This window comes from Trichoderma atroviride, chromosome 4 (genome assembly GCF_020647795.1).
Source record: "Trichoderma atroviride chromosome 4, complete sequence".
Lineage (NCBI taxonomy): Eukaryota > Fungi > Ascomycota > Sordariomycetes > Hypocreales > Hypocreaceae > Trichoderma > Trichoderma atroviride.
The window spans coordinates 4,768,856-4,795,582 of NC_089403.1; the positions used below are offsets into that span (position 1 = coordinate 4,768,856).

The 26,727-nt window shown below is 49.5% G+C and overlaps 8 protein-coding genes across 8 annotated transcripts; 5 read left to right on the forward strand and 3 right to left on the reverse strand.

Moving 5' to 3' along the window:
* Window positions 1-941: 941 nt before the first annotated feature.
* Window positions 942-1,692, reverse strand: TrAtP1_008971 (uncharacterized protein; the record flags this gene model as incomplete). The annotated part of the gene is made up of 4 exons (XM_014087142.2): window positions 942-1,253; window positions 1,317-1,539; window positions 1,597-1,605; window positions 1,658-1,692. The coding sequence occupies 4 exons, from the start codon at window positions 1,690-1,692 to the stop codon at window positions 942-944; spliced, it is 579 nt and encodes a 192-aa protein (XP_013942617.1).
* A 189-nt stretch (window positions 1,693-1,881) lies between these two features.
* On the forward strand, window positions 1,882-3,865 carry TrAtP1_008972 (uncharacterized protein). Its single transcript, XM_014087143.2, has 4 exons — window positions 1,882-2,242; window positions 2,300-2,426; window positions 2,481-3,236; window positions 3,298-3,865. Exons 1-4 carry the CDS (start codon window positions 2,111-2,113, stop codon window positions 3,345-3,347), a joined length of 1,065 nt encoding a protein of 354 aa, XP_013942618.1. The 5' UTR covers window positions 1,882-2,110; the 3' UTR covers window positions 3,348-3,865.
* Window positions 3,866-5,227: 1,362 nt separating this feature from the next.
* Window positions 5,228-6,393, forward strand: TrAtP1_008973 (uncharacterized protein; the record flags this gene model as incomplete). The annotated part of the gene is made up of 3 exons (XM_014087144.2): window positions 5,228-5,747; window positions 5,824-6,113; window positions 6,169-6,393. The coding sequence occupies 3 exons, from the start codon at window positions 5,228-5,230 to the stop codon at window positions 6,391-6,393; spliced, it is 1,035 nt and encodes a 344-aa protein (XP_013942619.2).
* Window positions 6,394-7,773: 1,380 nt separating this feature from the next.
* On the forward strand, window positions 7,774-10,186 carry TrAtP1_008974 (uncharacterized protein; the record flags this gene model as incomplete). The annotated part of the gene is made up of 5 exons (XM_066114112.1): window positions 7,774-7,781; window positions 8,258-8,271; window positions 9,313-9,425; window positions 9,553-9,729; window positions 9,788-10,186. 5 exons carry the CDS (start codon window positions 7,774-7,776, stop codon window positions 10,184-10,186), a joined length of 711 nt encoding a protein of 236 aa, XP_065970205.1.
* Window positions 10,187-12,347: 2,161 nt separating this feature from the next.
* On the forward strand, window positions 12,348-15,842 carry TrAtP1_008975 (uncharacterized protein). The gene is made up of 5 exons (XM_014087146.2): window positions 12,348-12,897; window positions 12,983-13,506; window positions 13,564-13,860; window positions 13,933-14,137; window positions 14,195-15,842. Exons 1-5 carry the CDS (start codon window positions 12,666-12,668, stop codon window positions 15,625-15,627), a joined length of 2,691 nt encoding a protein of 896 aa, XP_013942621.2. The 5' UTR covers window positions 12,348-12,665; the 3' UTR covers window positions 15,628-15,842.
* A 452-nt stretch (window positions 15,843-16,294) lies between these two features.
* Window positions 16,295-18,094, reverse strand: TrAtP1_008976 (uncharacterized protein; the record flags this gene model as incomplete). Its single annotated transcript, XM_066114113.1, has 3 exons — window positions 16,295-17,526; window positions 17,604-17,908; window positions 17,985-18,094. 3 exons carry the CDS (start codon window positions 18,092-18,094, stop codon window positions 16,295-16,297), a joined length of 1,647 nt encoding a protein of 548 aa, XP_065970206.1.
* A 4,735-nt stretch (window positions 18,095-22,829) lies between these two features.
* TrAtP1_008977 (uncharacterized protein) lies at window positions 22,830-24,250 on the forward strand. The gene is made up of 3 exons (XM_014086446.2): window positions 22,830-23,113; window positions 23,164-23,255; window positions 23,317-24,250. The coding sequence occupies exons 1-3, from the start codon at window positions 22,877-22,879 to the stop codon at window positions 24,077-24,079; spliced, it is 1,092 nt and encodes a 363-aa protein (XP_013941921.1). The 5' UTR covers window positions 22,830-22,876; the 3' UTR covers window positions 24,080-24,250.
* TrAtP1_008978 (uncharacterized protein) lies at window positions 24,251-26,486 on the reverse strand. The gene is made up of 5 exons (XM_014087148.2): window positions 26,227-26,486; window positions 25,311-26,128; window positions 25,106-25,249; window positions 24,666-25,045; window positions 24,251-24,607 (listed from the first exon to the last, which is right to left on the reverse strand). Exons 1-5 carry the CDS (start codon window positions 26,363-26,365, stop codon window positions 24,415-24,417), a joined length of 1,674 nt encoding a protein of 557 aa, XP_013942623.2. The 5' UTR covers window positions 26,366-26,486; the 3' UTR covers window positions 24,251-24,414.
* Between the last annotated feature and the right edge of the window lie 241 nt (window positions 26,487-26,727).

Consider the following 26,727-nt stretch of genomic DNA (forward strand, 5'->3'; position numbering starts at 1 on the left):
ATCCTGCGGCTTCCCTTTTGGCGACTTATCCTGGACCCTGAATCCTCACAACCTCCGATATGCGCATCGCCTTCCTTTCTCCCCCAGCGGCACTCGTCATTCCCCTCCATCTTTCGGCGTGAATCTACGCAAACCGGACGCGTTGCATCGGCTTGTAACATGATTGCTCATACCACGTACAACCCGAGACGCGGGCATTGACCACTCAGCAGGCATCAGCCAGCGCTGCTCAGTCACTCCACAGCCGGGGTGGGCTGATTCATGGAGATCAGGCACGACTGCTTGCCACCTTGGGCTGGATTCGTTTCCAGCTCTCTTTGCTGGATGCTTACATGGCGAAATCAAAATTAGGTAGCGTAAATCCCCGAAACTCAATCTGGCTACAGAGATGCCCATGGTACACGGAGCCTCACTTATACGTGCATGGGTAGGTAGTACCTACCTACACTAGTAGAACGTAGTAGTAGGAAGCAACATGACGAGACGTAATGCAGGCTACAAAGCATCCATGAATGTTGCTGAACTTTAAATCATTGATGCTGCAAGTGGAAGCAAACAGCGCAGCCATCAGGCTCCATGTGCTAGCAGCTCGGTAAACTATTCATAGGCACAGATGGACATTCGGCTATCCATCCCGTTCCTTTACTGACAGATACCCATCGGGATTATGCCGTAATTATTCGCAATGGCTTGATCAAAAGTGTACAGACAGACAGCTCGGCTATCTATGGGTATCATACTGCTTTCATTCCCCGTAATTTCTCTGACGGCAGTGGGATCGGACCGGCCATCACCAGGGGGCCGCGGCAAAAGGATTCCCTTTGAAGAACGGAAGAGGAAAAGGAAAAGCCCTGCTGTCAAATGCTAGCTCTGGCATTTCTTGCACATGACTTGAGCTCTCTCACCTCGTTAATCTGGCCCGGCACATGCTTGTCATTCTATCAATCGTCTTCCGGCGGCAGCTCGTCGTCGATGTAGCGTATCAACGTTACCCGCATTTCTGTAGTGTCGTTCCCCCTTAGGACGTCGCTGATAAAGTGCGCTTCCACCTGCATCTGAACCATCTCCAATGCGCCTCTCAACACTCCACACAAAATGTTGGAGTACCAGAGCTCGTTCTGCGCCCTTCCATCGTCCGGGAGCTCGACAAAGTCGGCAAATGGATTCTCGTCAAATACCAGGGAGAATGAGTTGTTGTCGGCTGTCCAGTTTGTCACTTGCGGTGTAATATTCAAGAATATTTTGAATCCAACCTGGGAGACACAAAGTCCGTCAGCCGTAGAAAACAAAGTGCATCCTTGAGCCCGCGACCTTACCCGCGATATCATGTCTGCGGTTTCCCGAAAATGGGAGCATCGTTTCATTGTATTTGACTTTGCCAGGTAGTCTTCGATGAGTCGCAGACCGATGTTGTAACCCATCTTGTCAAGTTGTCGGTTGACCTCTGGGTAGTCGTCTTCGAAATCCTTGCATAGCTGCGCAACGATGGTTCCGTACGTGAGCGTCACCAGCTCGGCATTCACTTTATCGATGCGAGTTCTATCGATGCGATTAATTCTAGGTGTTTTCTCTCTCTCTCATACCAAGACACCTTACTTCCAGATTCTAGATCCATGTTAGAACAACGCCGAGCGTAGAGCTACCTGAGGAAACGTACTCTTCCCCGATGCGGGACGCTTTGCTGGCTGCCATTGCGGCAGTCGTCTAGGCTTTGGTAGCTGCAAGGGAATTCGCGGATGGTAGTAGCCAGTTGTATTGTTCTTGCGCCAGTATCTCTGCAACGTGAATGCAATAACCAAGGCCGGGCAGAGACGTGAAAGATGGATTGCGCTGATATGGGGGGTCGAGGAACGTCCGCGACTATCATACAGGGAGCTCCAGCTTTAAGCGGTGGGGCTCCGAGTCCCTGGCTGCTAGCCTCGACCACCGAGCGTAGGAACATCAACGGGCCGAGAACCAATAGGAAAGCGTTGACCGGCGCCAAGTTCGCAACTCGACAAGGCTTCGCGATCGCGACACGGACAGCCTCACCAGCTCGAAACCCGATTCCATTCTACTATTTCGGCCAATTTAGCTCTTGGTAGGATTTTCAATACCTTGCATACTCACAATGTCGGCTGAAAAGCGCCCGGCCGATGACGACCCCGGACTGTCAAAAGTTCTTGTCAAGAGGCAGAATGTCAACACTTCTGAAGGAGCCCTTGCGCGGCTCAATGCCTCCAGCAGCGCCTTGGTTCAAACGGTAAGATCATCTTTTACTCACAGAGGCCTCTTGGGATGGTATTAATAATATTTATAGGCTCCTCGGACGAGCGGGCTTCAAGCTCCTGTGATGGAGCTGACGGGACACTCTGGGGAGATTTTCTCAGCCAAATTTGATCCTACGGGCAATTTAATTGCCTCTGGATCAATGGACCGAAGTATAAGTATGAAGCTCTCGATTTTCTCAAGGTGCATATTGGTTTGCTGACGCAAGGTAGTGCTGTGGAGGACATATGGCGACTGCGAAAACTACGGCGTGCTAAATGGCCACAAGGGAGCCATTCTCGACTTGCAGTGGGCACGAGACTCGGAGATTCTGTACTCTGCTTCCGCCGATATGCACCTTGCGAGCTGGGATCTTACCTCGGGAACACGGATTCGGCGATATGTCGGGCACGAAGAAATCATCAATAGTCTGGACATTAGCAAGCGAGGCGAGGAGATGCTGATAAGCGGAAGTGACGATTCGACAATTGGAATTTGGGATCCACGGACGAAGAACGCAGTCGACTACATTGAGACCGAATTTCCCATTACAGCCGTGGCCATTTCGCAGGCCGGCAACGAGATATACTCGGGAGGCATAGATAATGACATTCGAGTCTGGGATCTAAGAAAGAAGGCCGTGGTGTACTCTCTACTGGGGCATGCGGATACCGTTACGTCTTTGCGAGTTTCTCCCGATTCACAATCTCTACTGTCACACTCGATGGATACAACGGTGAGAACATGGGACATTCGCCCGTTTGCGCCCACCGAAAGACACATTCGAACATTCGACGGCACTACGGCTGGTGTGGAGCAAAATCTGCTACGCGCCAGTTGGGATTCAGAAGGCAAGAAGATTGCTGCTGCTTCTGGAGATGGCACTGTAGTCATTTGGTCCAACGAGACGGGAAAGCTAATGTATAAACTCCCGGGACACCGAGGAGTTGTAAACTGTGCGGAATTTGCGCCTGGCAAGGACCCCATTTGTGAGTTTACAATTAGTTCTCGTTGCGCTTTGGTAGAGAAGTCTTCTAATTCCCTTTTTAGTACTATCGGCCTCATCAGATCGCACTATGCTTCTTGGCGAGTTGAAGTGAGTGACATTTGCGGCTTTGTACCGTCGAGTTATGGAATAAGCAGTTGGAGACGTCTTTTCGTTGACGAGAGATACTGGCGGGGGATCAACACGCTACTTTGGTCTCGACGAAGACAAAAGCGGCTGCTTATTGAAGCTCACTGGCGACTCTGACTTGGATCGTTTGCGGCGTCTGGCCCATATTATGGAGCCAACTCACATTTAAGGGCTTCATGTCGGTTGATGAGTCTTGCATCCCGTCATCCAAGACATAGATTCTCAAACTTGAGAATGAATACTCATCGTCATGTGAAATAAACCAGCATTTCGGGAGGAAAAAAAAAACAATGGCAATATCGGCGTCAATCTTATTGTATGTATAATCAGCGATACCTTGGAATTAAGGGGGCAATAGAAGGAGAAAAGATGAAAAAGCGGCCATGGGACATTTGGTTGCTGTATGCTCTCCAAACGATTTGAATTGTCCTGTTGTTGAGGCAAGTGATGTACAACTTTTGTAATACCTAACCGCCAGCTCAAGCTCAGCCGTCGTCACATGGAATACGATAATAAGCGCTGTTCTGGGGAGGCTCGTCACAACAGTCAACCGCGGGCTGCGTCAGCATAGGAACCCCGGCAAGCGACAGAGCATGGATTGTTATATGCATATACAGTACCTTCTTGATGAGCAATCACTTGGCGAGGCAGCAGCATCATCGCCATCAACCGTAGCAAAGCTGGGGAAAAGACTCCGCACAATCGGCAATCTTGCCCAGGCCAGGCCAAGCCAGACCAGCCTCGATGACAGACGCTCAACGACGCCAGATGCTTCCCGAGAACAGGATTGTTTGCTCCTCCGACCCCCTTGGCCGTGATGGACCGCGTCAAACCATCGGTGCGCATCGCGAAACAATCAATTTGGGCGAGGGAGTGGCGCCGTGTCGTCTCCAGCGCCGTCTATTGGCGGTGGAGCAGCGCAGGATGAAACACGGCCGTCTTTTCTCCACGGCCAACCCTGGCGCCAGCCCCTGGTTTTGCAGCACCTGCTACAAGGACACGCCTCTTTGACCCCTGCGCGGCGTTGAGGCCTGCCTTTGACACATGGTGGCTGCGGCGGGTAATACGAGGGCCTATGCTGTGCTGTGCTTTGCTTTGGCCTCCTGGTCCGTTCCCAACTGAGGCTGTGAGCGAGCTTCTTCCGGGTCCAGCCCAGCCCGTGTGCGCGGGCCAGAAAACGGCGACGTCCAGTTTAATGAGCCTCTGGGTTTCTATTTTGGCCCAGCTTCGATGTTTGCTCCGCCTGGCCTGCCATTCGTCCCGCCTCTCTCTTTTTCTCTCTTCCTTTTCTGCAAAGACAGATGCAGGGCGGGTTTTCCGTCTTACATGTTTTGCGCTCGTTGGTCCGGATTCTTGCGTTTTTCTCGTAATCCCGAGGTTTGAGGGCTGCCCTTCCAGCTGGTTTCTGGATTTGCTACCTGCTTCTCTTTTTTTCTCTATACAATCCAATGTATTGAGATAGCCTCGTACACCCGTTCCTTTGTGCATTTTCTTCTTCTTGCTGCTCGCTGTTTATCCTACTCCATTCATTTAATCCTTTTACGGCGACTTCGAATCTCGGTCTCTTTCCCTCTATTTCGTCATTCTCTTCTTTTCATTGAGCAGGATCTCACCTTTTCGTCGGTCATTGGATTTTTCTTCATTCTGCTCAAACACCTCAATATCGCTCGTTGATTATATACATTCCTTCCTTTTTTCTTCTCAATTCGATATTCGACGATTCCTCGATTCCTTCAACGACTGCGGCTGTGCCGTGACGGAACCAGAAAGATACATACCCACCCACCAACCAATTCTCTCCATTTCATGATATAAGCCAGAGCAGCACAGAACCGAATACACAGCATGGCGTCTGATAGAAGTATGGAGCTGCTGCGCGACGAGCTCCTTCGCCGAGCGCGGGGAGATGGACGAGCAAATACTCCTACAGACCGAAACCAGATCCTAGCAGAGCGCCGGCGAACTATGTTGCGGGACATGCAGACGGATACGGAGCCGGACACGACACGACGATTTCCTCGGCGGCTTTTGTTGCCTCGACTGGCATTGGGGAGAAGACGAGGGGCCTTGGGTGACGAAGAAGCCGCTCTAGAGAGCCCCAAGACTCCGGTCATTCAGTCTAGACAAACAAATTCCTCACCTCTGTCGGCTCCTCAGCCGGCTCACCTTCCGGGAGCGCCTGGCGCCAATGCATCTCCAGAGTCCATGGCGCCTCCATATTCAGAAGCCCAGCGACAGGCCGGCAAGAAGGAGAAGAAGAAGAAGTTTTTGTTCTGTTTCCCGTACATCAAGTCGAGACATGTGCGAGTGCAGATTGCTCAGTGCTTTGTGGCTGCGATGTTTCTCTTTTCGCTGCTGGCAGTGTGTAAGTGGCGGAAGCTGAGCCTCGGCTTTTTTTTTTTACATCTTTACTACACGCAAAATGCTAACATTAGTCGTAGATTTGGGTATAACGCTAACGAAGCACTCTGTTATCGGCGAGTTGAACATCATGTTGATTATGATCATTCTCCTGGCGGCAGTCTTCTTCTGCTACAGCTTGGTCCGGTTATGGATGCTTGTTGCTCGCGGGGATCCTCCTGAAGTTCCTAGAGCGATAGATCCGCGCGGATATGCCGTTCCCCGTAAACCCATACGGGTGGTGATGGCCCAGGATGAGGAAGCTGCTGGGGTTGAGAGTGAGGCCATGAGGATGAACCCTCCTGCTTACGGACTCTGGCGAGAGAGTGTGGTATGTTGTTATCCCGACTATATTCATCATGTATCTGAGCTGACGTCAAATCTAGCGAGTGGACCCGAATCGCTTTTTCTGGCAACGCAATGAGGCTGCTCAAGCTCCTGCTTCTCGGCCAACAACGGGACCGAGACCACCGTCGTACGCCTCTGACGATGGAGTATCATATGTGGTCGAAGCGGTGCCTCGCTCCATTGCTCCGTCAGCATCAGCGAGCGAGCCACAGCCGGTACATCCTTCAGAAAGAGGACGAGCTGGCCAGGCACCTCCGAACTGAGAGGGATGTATCACAATTTTTTGTTTTATTTTGTACGGGGTGTTTGGGAGGCAGTCACATGAAGGATTACGGATGTGTTTGCACAAAGGGAAATGTGTACATAAAAGCTTCAGATGGGAGGCGATCAACACAGCATGTTGCGGCCTTCTGACGGCGTTCTTGGTAATATAGGATGCCCATGTATTTTTGCTGACGGCCCATATGAAGGGAATGTCCATGATTTGGTCTTTTTCCTAGCATCACATGCAAATGGGAGCCCTTGTAAAAGTATTCCTATGCTCTTCTTCAGTCCACCCCTCCAACATCCATTAAAGGCCGTTATTTTACATTGAATTCACACGTGCACAACTACTGGCCTGAAGAGGCTCATTTTACTCGTCAAATATCAATGCCATCAGTAGCCTAGAGTGATGCTGCAACTGGACCCCCGGTGCGTCATTACCAGGGCCAAGCTTATAGCCTGTCATGGACTTGGGTCGAGAACTGGGCCTGTTCCCTTTCCCGGATGGTGAAGTGGTCTTGATTGGTTGGTAGGGGGCCACATGCGGCACGAGTGTCTGCATGCAGGGCTGAGAAATTAAATATCGAAATGGGAGTGGCTTTTGAGGTTTGTTGTTGGTGTTGGAAGGGCTTCATCATTTGATATTGCAAAGTGAGTGGCTGCTTCGTATTTTCTGCCGCAAAGTACACGAGTTTCAATAAGATACAGCTGCCCCGAACGGGCATGTAAGCTCCATCATCGCCGTTTCTACCTCGGTCGGTGGGCATCCTTATTTGGCAGCATCCCTGGATATCAGATGCTGTGCTACGCAGGGGTTAATGTGACCAGGTTCGGATTCTGTACAGGCTTTATTAACTGAGCGCATACGGCGCATGTCACGCAGAGAGTGATTGGGCCTCCACTATGATTCTTCGTCACCACTTCTATTGATGTTCTCTCGTTCAATATTGAGAGAGAGAGAGCGTGGTGCATGAGATATCCAAACTCGCATACACTACACGTAGTCTAGTAGTGTAGCATTAAAGACACGTTGTCAGCGACTACAGGTAGTAGAAGCCCTAGCTGATACAATCACGGGATCGTGTTCTTGGAGGCACCGGCTCTGCTAGTCCGGAAAAAGAAGGACACGGTGCTGCAAGGATACTTGATATTGTGAGATGCGGTGTTTTTGTGGTGTCCTCAAATTGGGGTAGAGAGTTCAAGTTTATGCGCTGTGTGACTAACGGTCCGTTCTGCTGCCAGGCGGTACCTGCGTGTTTTACGGTGTCAGTGCTAATACAAGAATATTGCCTCGGTTGATATCGGGCATCTGGAAGCAAAGCATATGTTGATTCAGACCTGTGTCGTTTGTGATGATGGAGGCGATTCAAACAGTGGCCATGTCCAGGTACCTTGCAGGTAGCCGTCGCCTCTCGAACCGCAGCGCTGGGCGGGCATCCACCAGCCCGCGTGGCAAAAGTACTCGCGCCGTACATGCATGGGTGCATTTCCCCTCACCTCGCCCCCAAGAGCGCTAGCGGGAGGGCCCTGCAGCGGGTGACACAGTGGCATCCCAGTGGCATCCCAGTGGCATCCATTGCTCCACGGCGACAAACCACAGCGAGCCACAGGCCACACACTCGCCCCGAACGCGCGCACACCTGCTGTAGCTGCAGGCGCCAGCCATCCAATAGTGGCCGCCGCCCTCTGCTCGCCCTTCGCCCAGCCCGCTCCACTTCCCTGCCTTTTTCCTTTTCCCTCGAACATATTAAATCTCCTCACGACAAGAAAATTTTTTTCCCTTTTGTTGGAAATCTAGGATTCGCTGGTGGACGTCGCCGTTGTTGTCGCAGTTGTCGAAACTACTGAACTGAATCTCTCGAGGTTTTTTTTGCAAGGTGTGTATCTTTTCAGTCTTTTATCCCGCGGCTTGTTTTTCGCTTGCGACGCAACATGTCCATTGCCTGGTCAAAGTTCAGCGGATTGTTTCGCGCACCAGCCATTACCAGCTGCTCTCCATCTTGGACGGGGAGCGCCCATTTGAGCATCTTGATCTGGCGGCGCTACAGCACGAAAGAAGACGGAATCATGACAATTGGTACCTCTTTTGCGCTGCGTCGCTGCCGTGGCGGCCCCAGAGTTGTGCGGATGTCCATGCGCGGGGAGCAGCAAATCAAACCACCTTTGCGCCGCTCTGTGCGACACACCACCGTGGTGCGACTCCAACTCCAACTGCGACCTCGACGCTTGATTTCCCGGCCGAACGGTGCCTGAGTGCATTATATCACATGTGCGTGGATGGCGGGCTTCGTACAGAAGATGCTTGGATGTCTCGGATCGTCTGGAGCGGGACAGGCGCATCGTCTCCATGGATTGTGCGCCGCTAGCATCTCGGCTCTTGGACCCGGGCACTGCCCTGTGGTGTTGCTGCTCATGCGAGACGCATCAAACCGCCATGCATGGCTGCGACGATGACTTGTTTGCGAAAATCAACAACTCATCTTCACCGGCTGTCAAGCTACAATATGCGGCCTGGATTTGCGCCACGTCTCTGGCAGAGACTTTATCCGACCGACGCAGCCACGTCTACGCTTTTGACTTGTACAAGCCACGATGCCGCGACTGCACATTGTTTCCTCCATCTGCTGTCTTTGCTTTGCCCTGCCAGATTCTTCTCGCAAAGACCTCTGCAGCCGTCTGAGCGAGGGAATTTCTCGCAGCCAAGCTAGTCTCCGAGCTTCCAGCAACCCCGCGACAAACTCCAAGACCCGCCGCATTTAGTGGTTCTCGTGGCTTCCTCTTGCCCGGCGCCGCCGTCGGCATAACAACGTTGAGCTTTGACTGGGCTGTGGCTTTCTGGACACTTGTTTCGCTAATGGCGCATAAACATGGACTTGAGAAATATTCCGCCCGTCTGCTAACCTGATATTCCGGGCTAGATCTAAATACATTATCAACATGTCTTCTCTCTCTCGTCGTGCTTGCTACAAGTGTGGCAACGTTGGCCACTACGCCGAGGTTTGCTCCTCTGCCGAGCGCCTTTGCTACAACTGTACGTTCAAGTCTCCGCCGCAGAAAGAGACTCAATGAACTAGATTTGCTAACATGATTGAACGATAGGCAAGCAGCCTGGTATGCATATGCAAACGCCATCCGATTAGCCTGTCATTCTCTAACAGCTTGTCACCATAGGCCACGAGTCCAACGGCTGCCCTCTCCCTCGCTCGACTGAGGCGAAGCAGTGCTACCACTGCCAGGGACTGGGCCATGTCCAGGCCGACTGCCCTACTCTCCGCCTGAGCGGCACTGCCACCGGTGGCCGATGCTACAACTGCGGCCAGCCCGGCCACTTGGCTGTATGATGCCTTTACTTTGAGATTTCTGCCGAGGAAAATACTAATCCATTCTCCATAGCGTGCTTGCCCCAACCCCGGCAACCCTGGCATGGGCCGTGGTGCTCCCATGGGCCGTGGTGGTTTCGTCGGCGGCTATGGTCGTGGAGGCTTCGCCAACGGCCCTCGTCCCGCTACATGCTACAAGTGCGGTGGCCCCAACCACTTCGCTCGCGACTGCCAGGCCCAGGCCATGAAGTGCTATGCTTGCGGCAAGCTCGGCCACATCTCCAGGGATTGCACTGCTCCTAACGGCGGCCCCTTGAACACTGCCGGCAAGACCTGCTACCAGTGCGGTGAGGCTGGCCACATCTCTCGCGATTGCCCCCAGAAGACCGCCAACACCGAGATCAACAACGAGGTTGTGGACCTTAACAACGTCCCCGCTCCCTCCGTGGCTCCCATTGCCCCGGTGGCTTAGAAGGTCCTGATAAGTCGTCTACTGCCCTCCATTCCTAGCCTTGCAGGGTGGTGGTGGACGGTAGACATACACGCCCTCTTTCAGGGGCAAGGACTCCATGAACTGTAACAACAGGAAAAATTTAAAAAAAAAAATTACTCTGGATTCCAGGCTGTATTTTTGTTACGGTTTTCTTCTTTTCTATTTCAAGTCGATGCAACCCTTTTTCGTTGCATAGCACCCCAGATTGTGCTTCCCCGATTCCGGTTCTTTTTGTTATATCTCCTTTTTTTCTTCTATTCCGGATGGTTGGCAATATTTCTTCTCATCATCGGCTTAAGCGGAGTCTTTCTTTGGCTTCGGTTCCTGTGGCGTCTGTTTATTTTTCTTCTTCACTCTCTTATCGCAGACGTTTTTTCGTACCAGAGAAAGGCGACGGCAAAAGCATACATTTTCCTGCAGCCTCACCTCCTGCGTGGCAAGGAATGAGCGAAATGACAGCGGCAGCAACGACGATATCGAATGCGTCAAAATTTTTCTTTTTTCTTACACACATTTTCTCAGAATTGAAGAGCGTCCGATTTTGTGGGAGGCCCTTGGGTACGCATGGGCCTCGTTCGAAACGGTTCCTGGGCGCAATCCCCCATCTTTCAAACGAATTTACTTTGGATCACATCACTCAAAACTACCTACATATTACGGACTGAAACGACAAAGACGCTGTCACGTAGCTCTTGACGACTTGAGGACTTTAGGCACATGCGATGGATATACCCGTGAGGCTGTGTGTGATGTTGTGATGAGCTTGAAACGGCGGCGCTGCTCTGGAGGCCGCAAACGGTAACACTCGTTGTTGATTGGTACTTGGGGCTGCAGATCTTTGGTTTGCTGCTGGAGAGCAATTCGGCGGCAAGTGATGAGTGGAAGACCGTCACCTCCTAGAGTGAATGAGAGCGCGCGCGTGCAAAGGCGGTGGATGCAACATGTCTTGAAAAAACTGGCAGTTTGAGGATGCTGAGAGGATAGGAGCCGTGCGATCCTATGGCTGTGCGGCAAATGGAGAATATGAGCGCGCCCCCAAGATTGATAAAGGGCAATGGGATCACGGGCATTGAGCAGTGCCCGTGCTTTCGGAGTGGTTGGAGTGGTTAGCGTGGCTGCCGGAGCAGAGGAGAGCTGGGAGAAGTGGAAGCTGCAGCGATTCAGTAAAATTATGACAAGCGGAGAGGCGCAGATGAGGAAGATGAAGAAGAAATCCTGTCATGAAATACCCTCTTTGGCGGCGGCGGCAACTGTTGACGCTGCACGATGTGTTTGGTGTGATGATGAGCGTGTGTGTTTGTGTAGATGTGTGCATGTGTGTGTTGTTGTTGTTGTTTCGAGTCGGACGAGGGAGAGAGTTGATACGCAAAGCGACTGGCAAAGACACGCGGAAGAGGCATGGCAGCCAGCGAGGCCAGAGATCAACTTTTCTTATACCCCTTTTCGCACGATGAAACACCAAACGCCATATTCTAGGTAAGAGTTGAAATATGCAACGCCGGACGAGAGTCGTATCATGACCGCGTGTGCTCGCGTAGAGCAACATGAGGCTACTGACCCCTTTGCAGACTCGGGATCCCATCAGTTGTTCTCCATGCAAGGACTTTACTTTGCCCTTGATTTTGTGTACACAAGGTAACGTACTTTGCACGTAGTAATTCAAGCCGTACGAATTATGCATTTGACGCGGCTCCTGTCCACGAATCTAGTGGTAATATCTTCCGACAGGTGGCTCTCATATCAGCAACGTGCGCATGAATACCTATGCATGCACCTTCCAGAGAATCCACCCATCCATTCGGCCAATGCGTCCAATAGCGTCGACGGCCCCCAAATCCGCGGGGGAAAAAGAGGCGCGGTGACTGCAGCCCGCCAAGGATTTTCGTGGCATGTGCTGCAGTTACAGGCAAATACCGTGATCTAGACCTTGAAACGCGGGGGCTGCTGTATCATACTAGTAAGTAAGCTATGTATGTAGGTGCAAAACTGAGAGATGCAGACAGAGAGAGCAAAGGATTCAAGTCAGCCTCGTAGTCGTAGATCAGCCGTGATGGTTGCCTAGTCTGCTGGCGTTGGCGCCGGTGTTGTTTCGTAGCATTAATCAATCAATAATCCTTTCTTTTTTTCAGCCGCCACCGATGAGCGAATTTAATATGTTCTCTTCTTTTTGAACTTGTATTCAGCTCATCGAGATGCTGGCTTTTGAACATTTGACATCTCTTGTTTAATTAATTGCTGCCCTGAGACTAGCGCCTGGTGCACCTTCAGCTCTACCGCTTGTGAGACGAAGATGTTATACGGACGGGACTCTTAGTTTGTATCCAGCACAGGACATTGCAACTCGCACAAGCATCTACATTGCGGCTTCTCATAATCTCCAAGAAGGCGCCTCATATGCTCTTTCCCTTTCAACTTTGCAAGCCTCCGTCGCGCCTATAAGCGAATCGACTCATTCACAATGTCCTTCATCAACACCGACAGCGACAACAACAGCTTCGTATCTCATATCAGTATCCGCTCCAGACGGTCGCGATCCAGACGGCGCATTTATCCGAGAAGCAACGATGACTACATGATGGGGTCTCCTGATCCTGTCCCGGTGCGGCAGAGAAAGGAGGCGAAGCAGCAGACGCCGCAGGAGGCAATTGATGAGTTTTGGGCCAAGTTTACGACGAGGGCGCCGGGCAAAGGTGAGTTTTGTTGTTATGTTGTTGCTCTGCCCTCAACGCAGCGAAATAATATTGTTAATTTTACTGACGAGATGTATCTGTTTAGCGACAACTGTGATACCGCAAAATCCATATACTGCTAGAGTGTCTAGAAAGAACGCCAAAACCGCATCCTCATCTACCACAACCCAAGCTTCTTACGAAACGGCAGCGGCTATGTGCCGAGCCAAAGTCGACAAGATTGTCCAAGAATGCCGCCGCGTCAACAAAAAGTACAGGGACCCGCACTTTGATCTCGAGGCCGATCTGAAGCTGGTTCGCCGGGACTGCCTGGAGTCTCTCTCCAACTTCGAGCCTCTCGACAACCCGGGCAAGGATTTTCGACCGGGAAGCGCCAAGCGTGTCGTGGAGATATTCGACAAGCCGCAGTTTTACATTGAAGGCCCGACGGCTAACGACGTGAGACAGGGGAGAGATGGAGACTGCTGGCTCATGTCGGCGCTGTGTACGCTGAGCAACAAGAAGGGGTTGATTGAGAGGCTGTGCGTGGCGCATGATCAAGATGTGGGAGTTTACGGTTTTGTCTTCTTCAGGGATGGCGAGTGGATTTCGGAGATTGTAGATGACTTTGTATGTTTCCGCTCCTCTTTGTTGTACATGACGATGGTTGCTGATGTTATTTTGCAGCTCTATCTCACCAAATCGGACTACGATGAGAAGCACTGGGAACGGGTTCTCTTTGATGAGCTTGAGCGCTCCAATCCGGAAGAAGCCTACCGCAGAGTGTACCAGTCCAACAGCAGTGCTCTTTATTTTGCTCAGTGCCAGCATCCTCAGGAGACTTGGCTTCCGCTTCTTGAAAAGTGTTATGCAAAAGCGCACGGAGATTATGCTGCTATTGAGGGTGGGTATGGAGGCGAAGGCATCGAGGATCTCACAGGCGGGGTTACGTCTGAGATTTTTACCACTGACATTCTTGACAAGGTAGGCGACATGAAATTGCATTCCATGCATATGATAAATACCATGTGTATCAGTCGACTAACAAGTTTCTAGGAGTATTTTTGGAAGGAGCTGATGAAAGTGAACCAAGACTTTCTCTTTGGCTGTAGCACCGGGGTATGGGGAGCGAACTGGGGAGAGAGAAAAGGCATCCTCGAGCTCCATTCCTACTCCATTCAGAAAGCCGTGGACATTAATGGTAAACGCCTGCTTCGACTGAAAAATCCTTGGGGAAAAGGAGAATGGAAAGGTCCTTGGAGTAAGACGCTTTCTTTCAATTCATTAGAGTGATGAAAAAATGCTAATATGCCAACAGGCGACGGCTCCAAAGAATGGACTGCCGAATGGCTGGAGAAACTCGACCACCGATTTGGTGACGATGGTGACTTTTGGATTGCATACGAAGACTTGCTTCAGAAATATCAGGCTTTTGAGAGAACTCGGCTATTCGATGACAGCTGGCAAGTGTCTCAAATCTGGACTACCGTCAACGTTCCTTGGATGCTGGATTATCACGACACTCATTTCTCTTTGGCCATTACCAAACCTGGTCCAGTTGTGATTGTGCTAGCTCAGCTGGACGATCGTTACTTCCGTGGTCTTCACGGACAATACAGATTTGAGCTGGCGTTTCGGGTCCACAAAGCTGGGCACGAAGATTACCTTGTCCGCAGCCAAGCGCCATATCGCATGAGACGCTCGGTCAATGTCGAACTTGATTTGGAGGCGGGTGAATACGACGTTCGAATCAAGATTGATGCGGTTCGCCTTGACGACATTTTGCCTATTGAGACCGTCATTCGAAAGAACGCCAAGAAACGACGAGAAAAGCTGACGCGCATTGGTCTAGCGTACGATCTCGCACATAGCAAAGGTAGAGTTGTGGAAACTCCGGAAGAGAAGGCTGCCAAGGAAGCGCATGAGAAACGCGTCAAAGACAAAGAGCTTTGTGAAATCAAAGATAGGATCATTGCTCGCCGCAAGGATGACCATTATCTCAAAATGAAGCAGCATGTCAGGAGTCAAAAGCAAGAAAAGAAACGAAAAGAAAAGCGGAAAGCTCAAGAAGCCGAAAGACGGCCAATGAATGGGAATAGCAAAGAGGAAACGGAGCACAAGAACAACTCTCACGAGCAAATTGACAAGTCAGACGAGAACCATGAGCCACCATCTTCGCTTAATGGAGCAGGATCATCAAAGGCAAGACGGAGAGTCACAATGCCAAGCCCACCTGGTGATGCAACTGATCAGTCAGGCTCACCACCGGAACACGGCCTACAGAAGTCATTACAAGCTTCTCCCTACTACGAATCTGAGAGCGACGATGGCATAGAGAGTCTATCTTCGTTGTCTGATCTTTCTGATCGCGAGCTGGACTTGCAGGCCCAAACTTTTGGAGGTCAGCTGAACAGACGCCCCGTTACGCTTTCGCCTCCAAAGTTTGAAGATGAGCTTGATGAGTTTGAGAAGGACCCTTGGAATGCGGTTGTCGTAATTGGACTGCGAGTCTACCACAAAGCTGATGAAGAAGACAAAAACAAGGAGATCATTAGACTCAAGGTGGTACGCCCAAGCCCGTACACTGATTCCGACGACGATGAAAGCACGGCGGCGACGGAAGAAGCCAAGAAAGAGGAACAAGACTCAAAGAGCAAGGGCTTGGATGTTGACGACAGTGCCAAGGATGCGACGCTGGAAGGTGGACTGAAGGACAGGAAGAAGAGCATCGTTGGCAATGGTGAGGCGTAGGCTGGGATGGTTCCAAACTTTTTCACGATTCACGCTCTTGGAATTGCATATTCTCCTTCCTTTGCATCTTTGGAAACGATATTTGTTTTTATTACTGAAGTCACGCCGTCTGGAGAGGGACTGATGGAGCTCTACCTGAGAACATAGCTTTCAAAAACAACCCTATATAGTATAATTATGAATGAGGAATGGATAACACATTTGTTTTACCGAATCAAGCTGCTGAAATCACCGTTTGCCTAACATGAATTGGAGTATTAGTGGTATGGATTTGTTAATCTGGAATAAGCTTCTATTGTAAGTTGTAAATGATAGCTTTTGGATAAATATATTTTTTTTTTTTTTCAAGTTTCAAACTAGTACTATTAATACTATAAACACCGCGATTCAATAACTAAATTTTGCTAACCAGGTTTAGCCATAGAACGCCAAGTGTTTTTGTGCATTTGTAAACTTCTTTTGAAGAACATTCAAGGATAACCCTAAATTTAGCAATACCAACAGCCGTGATTGTAGATTACTCCAAACGCCTGTGAAACTAATTGTATAGGGTATACTTTAAACTGGCAGCGTTCATTCCAAAATACACAACCAAAACCAAGACTCCAAGCGAATTGACCAAAATCAAGATGAAGAGAAGTAAATGACGAAGAATTCCTCACTTGTTCTACACCAAGTCACTTCCACGCTGCTCAACATGGGTCGAGTTCATCATTACAGTGGGCACATCATCCTTTGGTTCCTGCTCCCCTCTGACATCGCCGACTTGACCAACTACCGAAGGCTCGCGTTGACGGTGCTCTTCCCAAGTCTCGGTAGGAACCCACTTGGTAGACTTGCGGGCACTAGACACTTCGGTGTAGAGCTGGTCGACCTGTTCCAGACTGAGACCCTTGGTTTCGTAGATGAAGAACCAGACGTGAGCAATGCAGATGAAGCAAGCGCCAAACCAGACAAAGAAGATCTTGGACTGGAGGTTGGCGAAGCCCTCGCCATAGTTGACCAGATAGGGGGTGGAGTAGGCGATGGCCCAGTTGAGGAGCCAGTTGGTGGCGGTGGACATGCTGAGAGACTTGGCACGCGTGGTGAGCGGGAAGATTTCGCCGGTGACGACCCATGCGAGAGGACCCCAAGTGCTGGCGAAGAAGAAGATGAAGATGCAGACAAAGGCCACGGCGGCTTGCTGGCCGGCGGCATTTATGACAAAGATGTCGCCGTTTTCGCTCTGGCCGGTGGAAAGGGTGCCGCAGACGGCGACGATGAGCTGGGAGACACACATGCCGATGGCGCCGGCGAGGAGCAGAGGGCGACGGCCCCATTTGTCAATGGCCAGGAGGCCGGGGATGGTGGAGACGACGTTGATGGCGGAGGTGATCATGGCAATGGTGAAGCCGCTGGAGACGCCCGAGTTCTGGAAGTAGCGCGTGCCGTAGTAGAAGATGAAGTTGATGCCCGTCAGCTGCTGCAGGGCCTGCAGGGCCATGCCGGTGAACTGGCGCTTCAGGATCGGGGGCTTGAAGCAGTCCCAGTAGGTGGCCTTGCTGACGCCGCTCTCGTAGTCGAGGTTGGCCTTGATCTCGCCGAGCTCCGCGACGACGGCCGGGTGGGCCTTGTCCAGGCGCCGCATGCGGGAGAGCGCCGCCGAGGCCTTTTCCAGCTTGCCGGAGCGGACGAGGAAGCGCGGCGTCTCGGGCAGGAAGATCATGCCGATGAAGAGCACGAGGGACCAGGCGAACTGGACGGCGATGGGGATGCGGTAGGAGCCCGAGTCGGGGCGGTTGGCCGTGGCGTTGTTGACGACGGCGGCGAGGAGGAGGCCGATGGTGATGGCGAGCTGGTAGGCGCCGACGATGGCGCCGCGGATCCATTTGGGGGCTGTTTCTGACTGATAGAGGGGGACTAGTTGGACATGTTAGATGATGATGATGATGATGGGGGACATGTGGCTGCTTACTCAGGGCAGAAATCAAACCGACACCGAAACCAGCAAAGAAGCGGCCAGCGAGGAACATGGGGATGGCAGTGGCAATCGTCTGCAGGACGACGCCGAGGTTGAAGACCCAGGTGGAGACCATGAGGGCGGGACGGCGGCCGAAGAAGTCGGCCAGCAGGGGGGGAGGCGAGGGCGCCGAAGAATGTACCCGCGGACAGGATGGAGACGATGGAGGATTCCTGGGAGGTGGTGATGTCGAGGTCACCGTTGGAGTTGCGGAAGCCGGTGCTGAAGAGGTCTTTCCAGTAGGGCATGGCCATGATGCCGCTGATGGTGCCGGTGTCGTATCTGTGAAGAAGAGGGTTTAGTTGAGGAGAAGATGGAATAAAGGAGGAGGGGGATTTGATTTGATCTGACGACTTACCCGTAGAGGACACCGCCAAAGGCGACGAAGAAGCCCATGGCGATGGCGGGCCAGGAGGCACCTGCTTCATCCATGGGCTTGGGGATTTTGGCACGCTGAAGGATGTTCATTGTGTTTGATGATGGTGGTGAGAGTTCTTGAAGTGTGTGTATGGGTATGTGTGCTTTGAGTAGCCGAAGCAGACTTGCGTAACTCGAGAGTGATGTGTAAGTAGAAGGGAGGGAACTGATGAGGGAGACGTCACTCTCTTTATATACTGCTGAGCTGGGGCTTGAGAAGGGCCCACGATCTGTAAGAGAGTTTTTGGTATAAAAAGGTAAAACTAGTCGACTGGTAGATGGTACTCTGGACTTTCGGTATACGAATGCCCACAACGCCAATAAACTTGGGCTAGGAAACGGGGCGGATGAGATGGAGGAGCGGGGCCGCAGCTACTTTTACTGAGATTGCGGGGGGAAATTGCGCGGAGGAGGACCACTTGATCACAGATCTGAGTGCTACATGGAGGTCCTGGACACTGGAAAGGAGAAGGGTGTAACGGTGGTGGAGTCTCGGCCAGAGACACGGTGAGATCAAATCTAGAAGGGGGACCTTGAGGGCCAATGAAGACGAGTGGCGTTTGGCATTGAGTTTGGTTTCAAAAAGGGGCGTTTTTAAACCGTTTTTGGAGATTTATAGTTGAATATTTGATGTTGAACTTGTTTCGGGCAAATCTACAAGCAATGAGGCCATGAATCTTCAACGCTCATGGATTTTAGCTTTTCCAGTTCATCTATATATAGTTTGACAGGAACATAACGAGTACAGTAGAACGAAATTTATAAGTCGGAAGCAACGAGAGAGCATGGCTTGAATGTACAGTGGCGGCAACGAAGGAGGCTGCCTCAATGCCGAGCGCGGATATACAAGATGACCTGCTATCAGCCACTTGAATTAGACCCCAATTAGTTATTTCTTCTACTTGCCATAAATCAATAGCGTCTAGAAGCGTTACATTTGCTTTCTGCACCAGTGGTCATCAAAATAGAGGTTATTGGTAGTTGAATGTGCTCTGCGTGCGTCCATGTCTGCGGTTGAGTAAGCCATTTCCGAGCTCGGAATTCAAAGACTCCGCAAGCGACAGGGTCGTTTTGAATGGCGGCGCATGGCTTACCAGCATCTTGCTTGCGTTGGATGTGTTTTTCAAATGAGATGCTTTGTATTGCTGAAGAAGAAACTATTTTTTGGTTTTCAAAGTGGTCATGTTGCTGGAATTAAACGTTTGGGCTTGAGTTTGGGAGAGGATACGGATATGGGCCACTTGGCGCTTCTAGTAAAGCTTCTGCGAAGAAGACAAGGCTGCTAAAGCCACATAATAGACTTGAATTTATGCCCCGCTTGCGGTTGCAATGTTAGCGCGATAGGCTTACAATGGCGTACCGCTAGACATTTGATGGCGGAATCTATAGACCTAGATCCCGCGCTGAGACATTCTAGTGGCGTTGATACGTATAAGAGCTCGTCTGCTTTCTCGTTCTGTCAAGCAGTCGAGGGGAAGATGGCATTTATGGCATATGATCACGGTAACATGATACATAGTCGATGAATGGTATTCTCAATGATACAAGAGAATTCAGATTTCAATGTATAAATGCTCATCAAGTGCAACTTTAATTGCGCCCATTTGGTTTTGCCGAGTGGCTCGCCGCAGAGGCTTTTCCACCATATATCGCGCCAAGCTTAAAATACGTGTACAATTCTCCTTTGTATACGGAACATGTTCACTTTGACGATACGTACCTAGTAATTGCCAGCGTGGCATGATTTCCTTGAATTTTAAAGTTGCAGCCATACGTACATGTACCAGTCTGTCGAACGGCTGGAAAATACAAGCGCATTTCTCCTTTTCGCTGCTATCTTCATGCTCATGAGGCTAGTTATTCTTATAAATTGTAGTGCCGGTCCTTGATGTCAATATCAAAAATGGGTATATAATCAATTTTCTTACGCTTGATCATGAACTATCGTGATATCGGCAAAAGAATCAGCAGGCCTCGAGTCGAGAGCAGCAGTAGTAACGGTAGCAAAAAAAGAAAGCTCTTTAGAAAGCATGATCAGTTCTAGCAAATTGTTTTAGGTTTCAGTTAAAAAGCTTCTTTATTTTCTCACTAGCTATGTATCCAGTGAAAATTGCAGTCACAGTATTCGGCGACCTATCTTTGCTAACACTATTGATTTAACTGAGCACCTCGATACCAAAAAGCAAGCTGCATTCCAACACCTTGATTCTCCTCCTTATGTTGCACCTCCATTTGCTTCTGGCCTCTCGTAACGAAGAAGGGCACAACTTCTTAACGGTTTGAAAAGTTGCCAAGTTGACAACATCTTGGAAAACCTTGGCCCACTCAAAATTCGAAAACCGGCGAATAATCCTTTGATATGAGACTATTCGCGCAAATATTCATCGAAAGTGATGTGGACATTATAGGTCACCTGGTACCCGGCGGCTTTAATAACCATGTGTGCTGTGTTTTCAGGTTCTTCGATGTAAGTGGCGCCTTTCTCTGCTCCGAGTTGGCTAGCCAAGTAGCTCATTCGCAGACTAGGATTATAGAACCCTTGAATGTCTGCATCTGTTGGAGACCTCACAGTAAAGAAAAAGTGTTCACCGTTAGGACGGGAAGCTATGACCTCGCGGTAAAGGCCTTGAAGGACTCTTTGGCATCGGGATAGCTCGGCTGCGAGTACATCATCCGTCCTCATGCGTCGAGACATTTTATGTTTATGCGGCGTGAGTTATGATGCTCTATCGCCTTTTGGAATATTAAATTGGGCGTTGAATTGGGTCAAATATTATGATCTGGCCGTTTTTTGAGGTGCAGCAAGTATCAAGGCGAAATGTTATGTAGAAAAGTCGGGTGGTTGATTATCGAATCCAGGCTGTTGGTACGAAAGCCAAAAATGCAGCTTGGGGAGCGAATGATCAAGCTCTTATATCTCTGAGGTAATTATCCAAAGACCGTTCTTCAAAGCAGGTTACTATTTTTACTGTCATTCACGGCGTTTGTGTTGATGATGCGCTGTCTTTTTCCGTTCAAATAGCAAGAGCGCGCTATAGATTGAGGTGAATCTGAGCTGTTCAACGATCTTGGGCAGTACTCTGCTTAAAAACACGACGGCATTTCACATATTGAATACCCATACAAAACATGTTCAGAAAGGACACCACCTCTGAACACTTGTGTATACAATCTTTGGACAGCTTCTATGGAGTAGCGAATGCCAAAATTGAACACCCACTGACGACCGGGGGGAGCCTGGAACCTGCCATGGGTATAATAGAGCAATCAAGATAAGTATCAAAGAGTATAGCATGGAAAGAAATGTTTGGACAGAGGATCATACGCTATGAAACCTCTGGCCTATTTTTTGGCCTAGGAGAATTGTAGCCGCGAGATGAATCACTGCGCCCACTTCGATTGGGCTGTAGCCACCCGCGCCACTCCATTCCTTTGAAGCGGCATGACAATGAATGAGTCTAGAACATGGACAGAACAGAGCAGTAAACTTAATATTAGAACTAGAGTGCTAGACCAACAGAGCGTAGCACTGCTGATACGAAGAATCCGAACTCTCCGGCGAATGTTGCGATCGCCAAGTCAAACGTAGGCGCAAACACCAGCCGGCTGATATATACACTAGAGATGCGCCACAACAGCCGTTGGCGACCGACATGTATGATGCTGTATAACAATCTCGAAGATATTTACTTGTATTTCTCTCCCTTTAAGTGTATTTTGAAGCAATTGGACATTACTTGATGTACTCTTTGGCGTAGCAGCGGCATCGCACTTTTTATTAGCCCCTTCCGCCATATCGCCCCGGTTTGCACGGGCTGTTATCACAGACATTAACAACCTGTGAATGGCAATTCTTGGATAATTTTGTCTAGTTATTCTTCCTTCGACTACAAAAGTCCCATTCCAAAACTGTGACAAGGGTGGCGTACGTCTGGCCGAATAATCAGTGGTTTAGATATGACCCGGGTAAAGTCGTCTCCGTATATGAGGCTGCGATAATTGTTACATCATCGCAAAATCACAATTCAGTGTCATATTTCTGACCTCGCTTTCATTCAGATCAATAAATACGATGCGCATGCTGCTATTTTCGACAATAAAATTGTCCCGTCAGTCTGTCCGATTATGGGCACGCTGCATCAGCCGCAGTGACGGGGATACTCTTGGCAATGTTCCAGTGTTGGCGGAACAAAGCAAGCCAAATAAATATTTAGTAGTGCGGATATTTTAAGTCACTAAGAAGAACATTTCAAAATGGCTATGTAATAATATCTTTGGCTCTGTACTATTTGAGATGCTCGGCTCTAAACGCGGCTCCGAACACGGCTCTGGGGTTAGAAATTGTTCTCTGGCAGACAGCCGAGTTTCAAGTAAAGGCCTTTTACTAAGGGTGGTTGTATCCAAGAATAAATAAGAATAAATAGGTTCTAGATACTTGTTTGCTGTCAAATTATAGCTATCTTATCTTTAGCCTCTTCGTATTTCCTGTTCTATACAAAGAAGACAGTGTCTTGATAGAGTCAAGACTATGGTAGAAATAATGTTAAGAAAGGTTAGCTTCTTCTCAAATAATATATGCATGATAAGAAAACTAACAGATCATCGACTGCAAGGAAAAAATAGCCCTTCGTGAAAAGTCATGTTTGGCTATATAGCATGTAGCTACGCGTACCTACCTGTAGGTACAGTGCTTGAACACCGTATTATACAGTATGAATACTGTAGATTGGTCGGTGAGCTACATCCAGTCAGCTGTGAGACTACATGTACGCTCATAACTGCTGGGTCTACAGTGGCGGATATTCTTGTAGCGTTCCGCGAAGATCAGAAAACATGGCCTGCTTCGTCGTTCTACTTGCGATACTATTGAGCGGCATATCCGGGCTGACAGAAGCTACCAAACCATCAGCCAACCGTGGCCAGCCGATAATAATAGATACAGATCTTTTCAGCGACGTTGACGATGTGGGCGCCTTGACAATTGCAAACGTCTTGCACAATTGCGGATTGGCGGACCTGAGAGGCGTTGTAATTAACTCGCCATCTCATTATGGAGCTTTGGGAGCAAGTGTACGTATACGTTAAACCGCTCATGTCTGCTCGCTATTGACGAAGAATAGGCCCTTTGCACATATTTCAACAACGAGGATATCCCAATCGCCGCCTTTCGGCCACTTACAAATGATACATTCTTTGACAGCTACTTTTATTTGTTAGTCTCATCCATATGCTCATTGATCCTGTGTGTTGCTTCTAACTAATTGTTATGCTAGATACGGCGAGTACGTTAGCAAGCTAGCATACAACTGGCCCAGAAAAGTCCAGGAATCGTCTTTGACCCCTACACCAGTAGAGTTATATCGCACTATCTTGAGTTCTGCCGAAAACGAGAGCATTCACATCATCTCCATTGGTGGACTTGGCAATCTTGCCGATCTTCTAAAGTCTGAAGCAGACCATATAAGTCATCTATCGGGCTCCCAACTCATCTCGGCCAAAGTTGGCGAACTGGCAGTAATGGGAGGACAGTATCCATCGGGCTGGGAATATAACTTTGGCGGTATAAATCCGAAAAGCACCGCAGACGTCGTTAATCATTGGCCAAAGAATGTCAAAATCACCTACTCGGGCAATGAGCTGGGTGGCAATGTTTTCTCTGGGCAGAACTTTGCACAGCGACTTTCTCCTGATTCTCCAGTTCTCAGCGCCTATCAATGGTATGTTGGTCGAGGTTCCACCATTCGCCAATCATGGGATCCCATCACGACGCTGTATGGTATCTTGGGGCTGGAGTGGGCCTCAAAGCTGAGAATCCGCCCAATGCTTGCTTATGGAAATGAGATTGGCTACAACAGCATTACTGCAGCCAATGGATCGAATGCGTGGGTCAACGATACGGGCGTAACTAATCAGCATTGGCTGCGCCTAGCAGACGGGGTAACAAATAGCAGTATGGCGAGACTGCTTGATGAAATTATGACTCGTGGTCCTTCCGCTGGATGCTGTTTTCAACATGGAATATCTGGGGATTTGTGAGCTTGGCTTTTTCTGAGAGCTCCTGATGGTTATTATCCAATAATATGGAAGGTGTACGAGGCAGGGTATCCTAAATTATCACGAATCATGATAGAGACGAATATGTATGATAGCGATACTACGACGATGAAGAGAGCTATTTCTTTTGATGGAAATTTAAATAAATAATCGTGAATATTCACGGTTGTGAGTAAAGCTTTCGACAATGGTTTTAATTGCAAATGATAGGCGCGTAACAAAAAAAGTACAGTCAAGCCTGCGGTAAATGATACAATAGCTAAAGGAAATAATTAAGTCATTATTCGTTAAGTAGACTTTTAGACACTATTGATAAACTACTTTCTTGGAGCGCGGCCGTTGTAATCAACGCCGGCCTTGGCCGTATAATTGGCGAAGCAATCATAGTCAAAGTCAATCTCATCAATTCGCTTCTGCAAGACCGATACAACGTGGTCGAAAGAGCAAAGGCCATCGGAATTCTCTGGGCATCCGTGATAAGACTCTGCAATGGGAACGACTGCATCATTGCTATTCACAACATAGTTAGCACATGAGACGAGACCCATGGATGATTTCGTATACTTACACCAAGAATCGAATCTGCCGAGTAGGCTTATAGGCAGGGCATTCCAAAATCTGGGTGGTGAAATGGGTTGCAAAGGGCACGATTTTGCTAGCCACAAAGGAGTTTCGCTTTTGGTTTCCAGAAAGACTCAGCGCTGGGCCTTTGAACAAGGCTGTCAGGTTGAACGCCGTCAGAGTATCGAGAACGACGACCTCGTGAGTCGCATCGGCATAGATTGACTGGTTCAGCGGGAAATAAGTCGTGTTGTTGTCGTAAGTGAGATTAAGGGCCGAGCTGGCAGTGGGAAACGAATGCGTGAAGCGGGCTACAAATTCCTGGAGATAGCCTTTGCCCTGTGCGGCGGCAACTGGAGATCCTGGGCCGTTGTTGTAGTAAAATGACTGTCAATATCAGCATGTATAATTACAAAGACGTTTGGCGAGAGGTAATAAATGACTTACCAGATCGTAGTAGTATTCGTAGTTGAGAAAATCTTCCTCGGTGAAAAGGTTGCAGAAAGCCGAGTAGCCGAGAGCATGGGTTTCATAAGAGCATAGTTGAAGCATGGCGACAACATCAGTGGCGGTCAGATTCAAGCCGAAGATCTAAGACATATCAACAAAAGCATCATATAGTCGTCTCTCATCATCACCATTTGAAGCTTACCTGTGACTGCAGTCGAGCAATCGTGCTGTTAAACGCATTTTCAGCGAATTTTGTTGCGACTGTAGATCCAATGCTTCCGCGGCTAGCAACATTCGAGTTGGTGCAGACTTCATACGGGGCGCCTGAATTATTCACGCTGGGGTTCTCAACCAGGATCTCGATGTTGACTTGGTCCAAGTATTCGGGCACGCCAAAGAAACCAGCAGCAAAATTCTCGGCCGTCTTGACCATGCGGTCTTGAGATTCGGTGCGGAAGACCGGGATCGTGCCGCTGGCAGTGAAATTGTTTAAAAGATTGCCGTATAGCTGACGATAGGCCACTCCCAGATTGAAGTTTTGGCTGCGGCCAAAAGGTGTCAGCAGCTCAGCACCGAGCTTGTAAGTCCAGTCAGCCAGGAAAGCCAATTCTCCAGCGACTTTGAACCCGCCCGCCTGAGTCGCATTTTGGACTTTTTGAGCAAAGGTAGCCGGAGCGGCGCCGCTGGTAGGATAACGAGCACCGTGGCGGTAAAGAAGATGCAACTGGACAATGTTGCAGCCATCCGGAATTAAAGGGCTCGCGTCGGGCAGGTCATAGTCTGCTGAAGACACAGAATACCAAGGAGAGAGATTTCCCCAGTACTTAGTAATGTCAAAGCCCTTGCCGAATTTGCTGGCTCCCCAGGGCTGCGGCGCAACCAGCGGGAAGCTGTCCGAAGGTCCATTGTTGTAAGGATAGATTGGGGCGGTTTGAATTGCAGCCGGTTCTACTCCCGTTGGTGTTGGGCCCGGGTATCCTACCTTGGACTCGGGCGGGAATAATTTAGAGTTGAAATTTGCTGAAAGTGGCAGCGCTATCAGCACCTTGTTCCGGACATGACATGACATGTTCTTTTCTTCTTCTAGACCTAATGGACTGAACTTTAGAGAAACTTACTGCTAGCGGGAGGGTAAGCATTTGATGTAGCAGCGCCAGCAACGCTCAACGCCTCGATGGTTGTATTCAAGCTTCTGGCTGAGCATATATCTGCTAGCAATGCTAGCATAAAGGTTGATGAGACCGTGTCGGACCGCATCTTGTATCAATGATTCCTCCGATTCACCAGTTGGAAATTCTACAATTGATTGAACTCGATTCCAAGATTTCCGATAAAAACTGCTCGAGATTCTGACCATTATATAGTCAAGGGCGCATCCAGGATGTGTTACCGCTGTTGGTATATGAGACTGCCTCTGTCCACGGTCGACAGATACATCTACACTGTGAGCCAATCAAGCGGTAGACTAACGGCACGTTGCCCATGACCTATAAAGATGCGGTATAGCTTGAAGGATGGATTCGCCAAATCGAGAACAAGCAAATCTGTCAATGTATGGTATGACGAAAATCCTGTGGGGTCCGATTGTTGGGCGATTATTGCTGCCACTGCCACTAGTA